A 12,912-nucleotide genomic window follows, 5' to 3' on the forward strand; every position below is an offset into this window, starting at 1 on the left:
ATCCAAATAATCCCATTTTTCCATGTTTTTTTCCAGGAAAATCCATTCCTTTTGGGAATTAACTCAAACCTGGATTGGGAAAAACAATCCTGGAAATTCCCAACCTGGAGACCCCAAATAATGCAATTTTCCCCATTTTTCCATGTTTTTTCCAGGAGGATCCGGGAAGCTTCTCCCTATAGCCAGAGCCCCAAATAATCCCATTTTTCCACGTTTTTCCCACGTTTTTTCCCAACTCCAAATCCCCATCCGGAAACCCCAAATAATCCCATTTTTCCATGTTTTTCATGTTTTTTCCACTTTTTTAAACAAAAACCAAACCAAAAAACAATCCTGGAAATTCCCAGAGTTTTTCCTCACTGGGAAACACCAAATGATCCCATTTTTCCCTTTTTTTTCCAGGTTTTTCCATTCCTTTTGGGAATTAACTCAAACCTGCCTTAGGAAAAAAAATCCTGGAAATTCCCAGAATTTTTCCCAACTCCAAATCCCAACCTGGATCCCAAATAATCCCATTTTTCCATGTTTTTTCCATGTTTTTTCCATGTTTTTCCATGTTTTTTCCAGGAGAATCCAGGAAGCTTCTCCCTACATCCAAATCCCCCAAATAATCCCATTTTTCCATGTTTTTTCCCATTTTTCCAGGAGAATCCAGGAATCCTCTCCCTACGGCCAAATCCCCCAAATAATCCCATTTTTCCAGGAGAATCCATTCCTTTCGGGAATTAACTCAAACCTGGATTGGGAAAAACAATCCTGGAAATTCCAAACCCTAAATCCCAACCTGGAGACCCCAAATAATCCCATTTTTCCATGTTTTTTCCAGGAGGATCCGGGAAGCTTCTCCCTACGGCCAAACCTCCAAATAATCCCATTTTTCCATGTTTTTCCATGTTTTTTCCATGGTTTTCCATGGTTTTTTCCCCTCAGGAGAATGTGGGAATCCTCTCCCTATAGCCAGAGCCCCAAATAATCCTATTTTTCCATGTTTTTTTCCAGGAGAATCCATTCTTTTTGGGAATTAACTCAAACCTGGATTGGGAAAAACAATCCTGGAAATTCCCAGAGTTCTTCCCAGCTCCAAATCCCCATCTGGAAACCCTAAATAATCCCATTTTTCCCTTTTTTTCCACCCCTTTTTCCACCTCCTTTTGAGAGAATCAATTCCTAACTCAGACCTGGTTTGGGAAAATCAATCCTGGAAATTCCCAGAATTTTTCCCAACTCCAAATCCCAACCTGGATCCCAAATAATCCCATTTTTCCATGTTTTTTCCAGGAGGATCCGGGAAGCTTCTCCCTACGGCCACCTCCCCTCCTGGCGCCTCCTCTCCGTCATCGTCAAGTGCGGCGACGACCTGCGGCAGGAGCTGCTGGCCTTCCAGGTGCTCAAACAGCTCCAGGTGAGGCTCTGCCCAAAATTCCCAAAAATTCCCAAAATTTCTGGAATGTTCTGTGATTCATGAGGGAATTCCTGGGTGTTTTCCCTTCATTTCATTGCTTTTTCTGGGAAAAAAAGCAAAATTTGGGGGAAAACGTTGGAATTTCCCATTGATTAATTGATGGAATAGCTCCAGGTGAGGCTTTTCCCAAAAATTCCCAAAATTTCTGGAATGTTCTGGGATCCCTGAGGGAATTCCTGATTGTTTTCTATGTGGTTTGTTGGGGTTTTTGGGAAAAAAAGTGAAATTTGGGGAGAAAGAATTGGAGTTTCCCGTTAATTAATTAATGGAATAGCTCCAGGTGAGGCTTTTCCCAAAAATTCCCAAAAAGTTCCCAAAATTTCTGGAATGTTCTGGGATCCCTGAGGGAATTTTCTGGGAAAAAAAGCAAAATTTGGGGGAAAAATTGAGTTAATTCCTACAGGATAAAGAATTCCTAAGGAGATTTTCATGGAGAGAATTCCCAAAATTCCAGGATTCACATTCCCCAAAATCCTCTCAGATCCCTGAAGGAATTCCTGGTTGTTTTCTGTGTGGTTTGTTGGGTTTTTTGGGAAAAAAAGTGAAATTTAGGGGAAAAATTGGAGTTTCGCATTGATTAACTAATGGAATAGCTCCAGGTGAGGCTTTTCCCAAAAATTCCCCAAAAATTCCCAAAATTTCTGGAATGTTCTGTAATCCCTGAGGGAATTCCTGGTTGTTTTCCGTGTGGTTTGTTGGTTTTTTGGGAAAAAAAGTGAAATTCTGGGGGAAAAAGTTGGAGTTTCACATTGATTAACTAATGGAATAGCTCCAGGTGAGGCTTTTCCCAAAAATTCCCAAAATTTCTGGAATGTTCTGTGATCCCTGAGGGAATTCCTGGGTGTTTTCCCTTCATTTCATTGCTTTTTCTGGGAAAAAAAGCAAAATTTAGGGGAAAAATTGAGTTAATTTCTACAGGATAAAGAATTCCTAAGGAGATTTTCATGGAGAGAATTCCCAAAATTCCAGGATTCACATTCCCCAAAATCCTCTCAGATCCCTGAAGGAATTCCTGGTTGTTTTCTGTGTGGTTTGTTGGGTTTTTTGGGAAAAAAAGCGAAATTTAGAGGGAAAAATTGGAGTTTCGCATTGATTAATTGATGGAATAGCTCCAGGTGAGACTTTTCCCTAAAATTCCCAAAAAATTCCCAAAATTTCCAGAATGTTCTGTGATCCCTGAGGGAATTCCTGGTTGTTTTCCCTTCATTTCATTGATTTTTCTGGGAAAAAAAGCAAAATTCAGATGTGAAAAAATTGTAATTTAATGGAATTAATTCCTACAGGATAAAGAATTCCTAAGGAGTTTCCATGGACTGAATTCCCAAAATTCCAGGATTCACATTCCCCAAAATCCCCTCAGATTTCCCTGACGGAATTTTTGCCCATTTTTCTGCTTTCCCTGACAGAATTCCATGATAAAATTCCCATTTTTTCCTGGATTTTCCTGATAAAATTCCCATTTTTCCTGATAAAATTCCCAAATTTTTTCCCATATTTTCCCAGAGTATTTGGGAACAAGAACGAGTTCCCCTGTGGATCAAACCCTACAAGATCCTGGTGATCTCAGCCGACATTGCCATGATCCAACCTCTGCTCTATGGCGAATTCCATGATAAAAATCTCTTTTTTTTCCCGATTTTTCTGATAAAATTCCCATTTTTTCTGATAAAATTCCCAAATTTTTTCCAGTCCATCTGGGAACAGGAACGAGTTCCCCTGTGGATCAAACCCTACAAGATCCTGGTGATCTCAGCCAACATTGCCATGATCCAACCTCTGCTCTATGGCGAATTCCCATTCAATTTTCCCAATTTTCCCGATAAAATTCCCATTTTTTTCCCGTTTTTTCCCATTTTTTTTCCAGTCCATCTGGGAACAGGAACGAGTTCCCCTGTGGATCAAACCCTACAAGAGCCTGGTGATCTCAGCCGACAGCGGGATGATCAAACCTTTGCTCTATGGCGAATTCCCATTCAATTTTCCCAATTTTCCCGATAAAATTCCCATTTTTTTCCCGTTTTTTCCCATATTTTTCCACAGTCCATCTGGGAACAAGAACGAGTTCCTCTCTGGATCAAACCCTACAAGACCCTGGTGATCTCAGCCAACAGCGGGATGATCAGTGGGGAATTCCTGTCCATATCTCCGGATACTTTACTGATAAAATTCCCGATTTTTCTGATAAAATTCCCAAAATTTTTCCTGTTTTCCCACAGTCCATCTGGGAACAGGAACGAGTTCCCCTGTGGATCAAACCCTACAAGATCCTGGTGATCTCAGCCGACAGCGGGATGATCCAACCCGTGCTCTGTGGGGAATTCCGATTCATTTTTCCCCATTTCTCTGATAAAATTCCCATTTTTTTCCTGATTTTTCTGATAAAATTCCCAAATTTTCACAGAGTATTTGGGAACAGGAACGAGTTCCCTTGTGGATCAAACTCTACAAGATCCTGGTGATCTCAGCCGACATTGCCATGATCAAACCTCTGCTCTATGGGGAATTCCCATTCAATTCTCCCAATTTTCCCGATAAAATTCCCATTTTTTTCCCGTTTTCTCCCATATTTTCCCAGAGTATTTGGGAACAAGAACGAGTTCCCCTGTGGATCAAACCCTACAAGATCCTGATGATCTCAGCCAACCTTGCCATGATCCAACCTCTGCTCTATGGGGAATTTATCATTTCCCCAATGCATTTCCATGACATAATTCCCATTTTTTTCCCCGATTTTTCTGACAAAATTCCCATTTTTTTTGCAGTCCATCTGGGAACAGGAACGAGTTCCCCTGTGGATCAAACCCTACAAGATCCTGGTGATCTCAGCCGACAGCGGGATGATCGAGCCCGTGCTCAACGCCGTCTCCATCCATCAGATCAAGAAGCAATCGCTGCTGTCGCTGCTGGAATTTTTCCTGCAGGAACACGGGAATTACAACACGGAATCGTTCCTTACTGCCCAGAGGAATTTTGTCAGGAGCTGTGCTGGGTACTGCCTGGTGTGCTACCTGCTGCAGGTCAAGGATAGGTGAGGAGTGGGATTTTTTGGGGTTTTTTGGGATTTTTTGGGATTTTTGGGGGTTTTTTGGATTTTTTTTTTTTTTTTTTTGGCATTTTTTGGGGATTTTGGGGTTTTTTTTGGGATTTTTTTTGGATTTTGGGATTTTTTGGGATTTTTTTTTTTTTTTTTATTTTTGGGGGATTTTTCGAGTTTCGGATTTTTAGAGTTTTTGGGGATTTTTTGAGGATTTTTTGGGATTTTTTGGGATTTTTTTTTATTTTTGTGGGGTTTTTTTTTGATTTTATGGGAATTTGGTCAGGAGCTGTGCTGGGTACTGCCTGGTGTGCTACCTGCTGCAGGTCAAGGATAGGTGAGGAGTGGGATTTTTGGGGTTTTTTGGGGATTTTTTTTGGGATTTTTGGGGGGTTTTGTGGGATTTTTTTGGGGATTTTTGGGATTTTTTTAAATTTTTGGATTTTAAAAATTGGATTAGGCAGTTTTTGGGATTTTTGGGATTTTTTGGAGTTTTGGGGGTTTTTTGGGATTTTTTGGATTTTTTCGGATTTTTTGAGTTTTTTGGGATTTTTTGGGATTTTTGGATTTTGGTTTTTGGAATTTTGGGATTTTTGGAGTTTTTAAAATTTTTTTGGGATTTTTGGGGGATTTTTTGGGATTTTTTTTCCATTTTTTTTGGATTTTCGAGGGATTTTTTTTTATTTTATGGGAAATTTTTTGGATTTTATGGGAATTTTGTCAGGAGCTGTGCTGGGTACTGCCTGGTGTGCTACCTGCTGCAGGTCAAGGATAGGTAAATAATGGGATTTTTGGGATTTTTTTGGGGATTTTTTTGGGATTTTTGGGATTTTTTTTTCAGATTTTTTGGAGTTTTTTGGGATTTTTTGGGATTTTTTTGGATTTTTTTAAATTTTTTTTGAGATTTTTTGGCGGTTTTTTGGCATTTTTTTGGGATTTTTTTGGAGGTTTTTTTATTTTTTTTGGATTTTTTTTTTTTTTTAATGGGAAATTTTTTTGATTTTATGGGAATTTTGTCAGGAGCTGTGCTGGGTACTGCCTGGTGTGCTACCTGCTGCAGGTCAAGGATAGGTAACTAATGGGATTTTTGGGATTTTTTTGGGATTTTATTCTTGCGATTTTTTTGGGGATTTTATGGAATTTTTTTGATTTTTGGGATTTTTTACAGAATTTTTTGTATTTTATTTGATTTTTTGAATGGGATTTTTAAAATTTTTTAAATTTCAATGGGATTTCAATGGGATTTCAGTGTGATTTCAGTAGGATTTCAATGAAATTTCAATGCAATTTAATGGGATTTTAATGGGATTACAATGGGATTTAATGGGATTTTAATGGGATTTCAAGGGAATTTCAATGGGATTTAATGGGATTTTAATGGGATTTCAGTGGAATTTCAATGTGATTTAATGGGATTTCAATGGAATTTTGATGCAATTTCAATGGGATTTCAATGCGATTTAATGGGATTTCAATGGGATTTAATGGAATTTCAATGGGATTTCAATGGAATTTCGATTTGATTTAATGGGATTTGAATGGAATTTCAATGGGATTTCAATGGGATTTAATGGGATTTCAAAGCATTTTAATGGGATTTCAAAGGAATTTCAGTGCGATTTAATGGGATTTCAATGGGATTTTAATGCCATTAAATGGGATTTCAACGGAATTTCAATGCAATTTTAACAGGATTTTAATGGGATTTGAATGCAATTTCAATGCAATTTAATGGGATTTCACTGGGATTTTAATGGGATTTAATGGGATTTCAGTGGGATTTAATGGAATTTCAATGCAATTTAATGGGATTTCACTTGGATTTTAATGGGATTTAATGGGATTTCAGTGGGATTTCAGTGGGATTTCAATGGAATTTTAATTGGATTTCAATGGGATTCCAACAGAATTTCAATGGGATTTAATGGGATTTCAATGGAATTTCAATGCAATTTAATGGGATTTTAATGGAATTTCAATGGGATTTCAACAGAATTTCAATGTGATTTATTGGGATTTTAATGGGATTACAGTGGAATTTCAATGGGATTTCAATGGAATTTCAATGCAATTTAATGGAATTTCAATGGGATTTCAATGGAATTTCAATGGGATTTAATGGGATTTCAATGGAATTTCAATGGGAGTTCAATGGAACTTCAATGGGATTAATGGCATTTCAATGTAATTTCAATGCAATTCAATGGGATTTTAATGGGATTTCATGGAATTTCGATGGGATTTCATGGAATTTAATGGAATTTCCCGGAATTCCCCGGAATTCCCGGGATTTCCCCCGCAGGCACAACGGGAACATCCTGCTGGACGCCGAAGGTCACATCATCCACATCGACTTTGGCTTCATCCTCTCCAGCTCCCCCCGGAATTTGGGATTCGAGACTTCCGCCTTCAAACTCACCTCCGAATTCGTGGATGTGAGTCCAGAAATTCCCACAATTCCCACAATTCCCAGATTTTCCACTTCTTGCCTGTTGGGATTTTATGGGATTTTAGAGGGACTTTATTGGGATTTGATTTAATGGGATTTTATTGGGATTTTATTGGGATTTTATGGGATTTTAATGAATTTATTGAGATTTTATGGGGTTTTATGGGAATGGAATTTAATGGGATTTAATAAGATTTAATGGGATTTAGTGGGATTTTATGGGATTTTATTTGATTTAATGGGATTTTATTGGGATTTCATTGGGATTTTATTTTATGGGATTTTTATGGGATTTTAATGAATTTATTGAGATTTTATAGACTTTTATGGGATTGGGATTTTAATGCAATTTAATAAGATTTAATGGGATTTTAATGTGATTTTATGGATTTTAATGGGACTTTGTGGGATTTTAATGGAATTTCAATGGGATTTAATGGGATTAAATTTGGGATTTGAGACTTCCGCCTTCAAACTCACCTCGGAATTCGTGGATGTGAGTCCAGAAATTCCCAGAATTCCCGGATTTTTCCCACTCCTGACTGTTGGGTTTTTATGGGATTTTATGGGATTTTAGTGGAATTTTGTATAATGGGATTTAGTGAGATTTTATGGGATTTTATTGGATCTTATGGGAATGGAATTTAATGGGATTTTAGTGGGATTTTAATATGATTTTAATGGGATGTAATAGGATTTTGCATTTTGCTTTAATGGGATTTTATCAGATTTTAAAGGGGATTTTACGTGATTTAAATAGGATTTCATAGGATTTAATAAAATTTGCTGGGATTGTGATGGAATTTCCCAGAATTCCCATTTTTTTCCAGGTGATAGGAGGCCTGGCCAACATGTTCAACTCCTACATAGGATTTTAATAGGATTTTAATGGGATTTTATCAGATTTTAATGGGGATTTTATGTGATTTTAACAGGATTTCCATGGGATTTGATGGGATTCTGATGGAATTTCCCAGAATTCTCTTTTTTCCAGGTGGTGGGAGGCCTGGACAGCGACATGTTCAACTAGTACATGGGATTTAATAGGATTTTAATGGGATTTAATGGGATTTGATGGTATCTAATGATATTTTAACAGGATTTTTGTGGGCTTTTGATAGGATTTGATGGGATTTAATAAAATTTGATGGAATTGTGATGGAAATTCCCATTTTTTCCAGGTGATGGGAGGCCTGGACGGCGACATGTTCAACTACTACAAGATGCTGATGCTGCAGGGTTTGATTGCAGCCAGGAAGCACATGGACAAGGTGGTGCAGATCGTGGAGATCATGCAGCAGGGTGAGAATTCCCAGAATCCCCAAAATTCCTGGAATTTCCGGCCAGCTGGAAGCAGCCCTGGGGTCTTCAGCCTCATTCCAAACCCAATGGATTCCCAATTTTCCCGAGTCTCCCATTCCCTACGTTCATTCCCATTCATTACCTCATTCCCCCATTCATTCCCATTGAGTCTTGTTGATTCCTATTGATTCCCATTGGTTCCTGTGGATTCCTATTGATTCCCATTGATTCTTATTGATTCCCCCATTCATTCCCATTCATTCCCATTCATTCCCATTCATTCCTGTTGATTCCTATTGATTCCTATTGATTCCCATTGATTCCCATTGATTCCCATTTATTCCCATTGATCGCCATTGATTCCCATTGATTCCCATTGATTCCCATTCATGCCCTTTCATTCCCATTGATTTCCATTGATTCTTGTTGATTGCTATTGATTCCCATTCATTGCCATTCATTCTCCCATTCCTCCATTCCCATTGATTCCCATTGATTCCCATTGATCGCCATTGATTCCCATTGATCGCTATTGATTCCCATTCATTCCCATTGAATCCTGTTGATTCCTATTGATTCCCATTCATTCCCATTCATTCTCCCATTACTCCGTTCCCATTGATTCCCATAGATTTCTGTTCATTCCCATTCATTCCCATTCATTCCCAGTCATTCCCAGTCATTGCCATTCATTCTTCCATTTCTCCATTCCCATTCATTCCCATTGATTCCCATTGATTCCCATTGATTCCTGTGGATTCCTATTGATTCCCCATTCATTCCCATTGATTCCCCATTTATTCCCATTGATTCCCCCATTCTTCCATTCCCATTGATTCCCATTGATTCCCATTGATTCCCATTGATTCCCATTCATTTCCATTGATTCCCATTGATTCCTATTGATTCCCATTCATTCCCATTGATTCCTGTTGATTCCTATTGATTCCCATTCATTGCCATTCATTCTTCCATTCCTCCATTCCCATTGATTTCCATTGATTCCCATTGATTTCCATTGATTCCCATTAATTCCCATTGATTGCCATTGATTCCCATTCATGCCCATTGATTCCCAATCATTCCCATTGATTCCTGTTGATTCCTATTGATTCCCATTCATTCCCATTCATTCTCCCATTCCTCCGTTCCCATTGATTCCCATAGATTTCTGTTCATTCCCATTCATTCCCAGTCATTCCCAGTCATTGCCATTCATTCTTCCATTTCTCCATTCCCATTCATTCCCATTGATTCCCATTGATTCCTGTGGATTCCTATTGATTCCCCATTCATTCCCATTGAGTCCCCATTCATTCCCATTGATTCCCCATTCATTCCCATTGATTCCCCCATTCTTCCATTCCCATTGATTCCCATTGATTCCCATTGATCGCCATTGATTCCCATTCATTTCCGTTGATTCCTATTGATTCCCATTCATTCCCATTGATTCCTGTTGATTCCTATTGATTCCCATTCATTGCCATTCATTCTTCCATTTCTCCATTCCTATTGATTCTCATTCATTCCCATTCATTCCCATTGATTCCTGTTGATTCCTATTGATTCCCATTCATGCCCATTCATTCCCACTGATTCCCCCATTCCCCCATTCCTCTATTCCCATTGATTGCTATTGATTCCCATTCATCCCCATTGAGTCTCACTGATTCCCATTGATTCATATTGATTCCCATTCATTGCCATTCATTTTCCCATTTCTCCATCCCCATTGATTCCCATTCATTCCCATTGATGCCTATGGATTCTTATTGATTCCTCCATTCATTCCCATTCATTCTCCCATTTCTCCATTCCCATTGATTCCCATAGATTTCCAATGATTCCCACTGATTCCCAGTCATTGCCATTCATTCTTCCATTTCTCCATTCCCATTGATTCCCATTGATACCCATTGATTCCCATTGATACCCATTGATTCCCATTCATTCCCATTGATTCCCGTGGATTCCTGTGGATTCCTATTGATTCCCCATTCATTCCCATTGATTCCCCTATTCTTCCATTGCCATTGATTGCCATTGATTGCCATTGATTCCCATTGATCGCCATTCATTCCCATTCATTCCCATTCATTCCCATTCATTCACCCATTCATTCCCATTCATTCCCCCCATTGCTCCAGTTCTAACCCCTTTTTCCCCACCATTCCAACCTCTCATTCCATGCCATTTTTCCCAATTCCCAATTGCCACTTATTCCAAATTTTTCCCGATTTTCCAGGCTCTCAGCTCCTGTGTTTCCACGGCTCCTCCACCATCCACCACCTGAAGGAGCTCATTCCCTTCATTCCAGCTCCTCATTCCCAAATCCTCTGAGGTTTTCCCCCCATTCCATGCCATTTTTTTGGGCTCATTCCCAATTTTTTCCCCATTTTCCAGGCTCTCAGCTCCCGTGTTTCCACAGCTCCTCCACCATCCGCCACCTGAAGGAGCTCATTCCCTTCATTCCAGCTCCTCATTCCCAAATCCTCTGAGGTTTTCCCCCCATTCCATGCTATTTTTTTGGGCTCATTCCCAATATTTTTCCCCATTTTCCAGGCTCTCAGCTCCCATGTTTCCACGGCTCCTCCACCATCCACCACCTCAAGGAGCTCATTCCTCCCATTCCCATTCATTCCCATTCATCCCCTCATTCCAACTCCTCATTCCCAACTCCCCTGAGGTTTTCCATGCCATTTTTTGGGCTCATTCCCAATATTTTTCCCCATTTTCCAGGCTCTCAGCTCCCGTGTTTCCACGGCTCCTCCACCATCTGCCACCTGAAGGAGCTCATTCCTCCCATTCCCATTCATGCCCATTGATTCCCATTGAATCTCTTTCATTCCCATTGATTCCTGTTGATTCCTATTGATTCCCACCATTGATTCCCATTCATTCCCATTGATTTCCATTCATTCCTTCATTCTATCATTCCCCCATTCATTCCCATTCATTCTCATTCACTCCCCTCATTCCCACCATGCATTCCAACCACTCATTCCCAATTTTTTTCCCCATTTTCCAGGCTCTCAGCTCCTGTGTTTCCACGGCTCCTCCACCATCCACCACCTGAAGGAGCTCATTCCCTTCATTCCAGCTCCTCATTCCCAAATCCTCTGAGGTTTTCCCCCCATTCCATGCCATTTTTCAGGCTCATTCCCAATTTTTCCCCATTTTCCAGGCTCTCAGCTCCCGTGTTTCCACGGCTCCTCCACCATCCGCCACCTCAAGGAGCTCATTCCTCCCATTCCCATTCATCCCCTCATTCCAACTCCTCATTCCCAACTCTCCCAAGGTTTTTCATGCCATTTTTCGGGCTCATTCCCAATTTTTCCCCATTTTCCAGGCTCTCAGCTCCCGTGTTTCCACGGCTCCTCCACCATCCGCCACCTGAAGGAGCTCATTCCTCCCATTCCCATTCATCCCCATTGATTCCCATTGAATCTCATTCATTCCCATTGATTCCCATTCATTTCCGCCATTCATTCCCATTCATTATCTCATTCTCTCTTTCATTCCCATTGATTACTGTTGATTCCTATTGATTCCCACCATTGATTCCCATTAATTTCCATTCATTTCCATTCATTCCTTCATTCTATCATTCTCCCATTCATTCCCATTCATTCTCATTCACTCCCCTCATTCCCACCATGCATTCCAACCCCTCATTCCCAATTTTTTTCCCCATTTTCCAGGCTCTCAGCTCCCGTGTTTCCACGGCTCCTCCACCATCCACCACCTCAAGGAGCTCATTCCTCCCATTCCCATTCATCCCCTCATTCCAACTCCTCATTCCCAACTCTCCCAAGGTTTTCCATGCCATTTTTCAGGCTCATTCCCAATTTTTCCCCATTTTCCAGGCTCTCAGCTCCCGTGTTTCCATGGCTCCTCCACCATCCGCCACCTGAAGGAGCGATTCCACATGAACCTGACGGAGGAGCAGCTGCAGCTGCTGGTGGAGCAGATGGTCGATGGTTCCATGAGGTCAATCACCACCAAACTCTACGACGGCTTCCAGTACCTCACCAACGGCATCATGTGAAATTCCAGAGCGGGAAAAAAAAAAAAAATTCCCGGAAAAAAAATTCCCAAAATTCCCCGGGAAAAAAAGAAAAAAATTCCCGGGAAAAAAAAAAATCCCGAGAAGCAGCTTTGAGGGGAAAAAAGTCCTTCCTGGGCCTGAGACTCTGCTGCTGGAAAAAAACAAAATGAAGAGAGGATTCCGTAGAAATTCCGTAAAAAAAAAAAGTGGAAAACGAACAAAAACGGGCAAAGGAAGCCGAGCGGGGGGGAAGAAAATTCCGGAAAAAAATCCTGAGAGGATCATGCGGAAAACGAGGCGGGAATGGGGATGGGGATGGGGATGGGGAGGGGAATTTCCCTTTTTTTCACAGTGTTATTCCCGGGAATTCGTCCCAAATCCCATGGAATGTTGGGGGCTGGGAAGGGGGGATGGGAATGGGGTTGGGAATCCCTGGAATGCTAGAATTCCCAAAGATTGGGAATTCCTGGAATGCTGGAATTCCCGAATTCCTGAAGGTTGGGAATCCCTGGAATTCCAGAATTCATGAATTCCTGAAGGTTGGGAATCCCTGGAATTCCAGAATTCATGAATTCCCGAAGGTTGGGAATCCCTGGAATTCCCAAATTCCTGAC

At 40.4% G+C, this 12,912-nt stretch overlaps 1 protein-coding gene across 1 annotated transcript in view; it reads left to right on the forward strand.

Moving 5' to 3' along the window:
• The window catches only part of PI4KB (phosphatidylinositol 4-kinase beta), a 45,238-nt gene extending 32,892 nt beyond the window's left edge, over nt 1-12,346 (forward strand). Inside the window, exons 7-11 of the mRNA XM_085082675.1 lie at nt 1,279-1,402; nt 4,225-4,490; nt 6,799-6,931; nt 8,127-8,247; nt 12,117-12,346. Of these exons, the coding sequence (XP_084938801.1) occupies nt 1,279-1,402; nt 4,225-4,490; nt 6,799-6,931; nt 8,127-8,247; nt 12,117-12,298 (826 nt within the window). The 3' untranslated portion in view covers nt 12,299-12,346. The remainder of the gene's footprint in view (nt 1-1,278; nt 1,403-4,224; nt 4,491-6,798; nt 6,932-8,126; nt 8,248-12,116) is intronic.
• Nucleotides 12,347-12,912: the final 566 nt, after the last annotated feature.

Source organism: Lichenostomus cassidix, chromosome 25, assembly GCF_008360975.1.
Source record: "Lichenostomus cassidix isolate B80296 chromosome 25, HeHo_3.0, whole genome shotgun sequence".
Lineage (NCBI taxonomy): Eukaryota > Metazoa > Chordata > Aves > Passeriformes > Meliphagidae > Lichenostomus > Lichenostomus cassidix.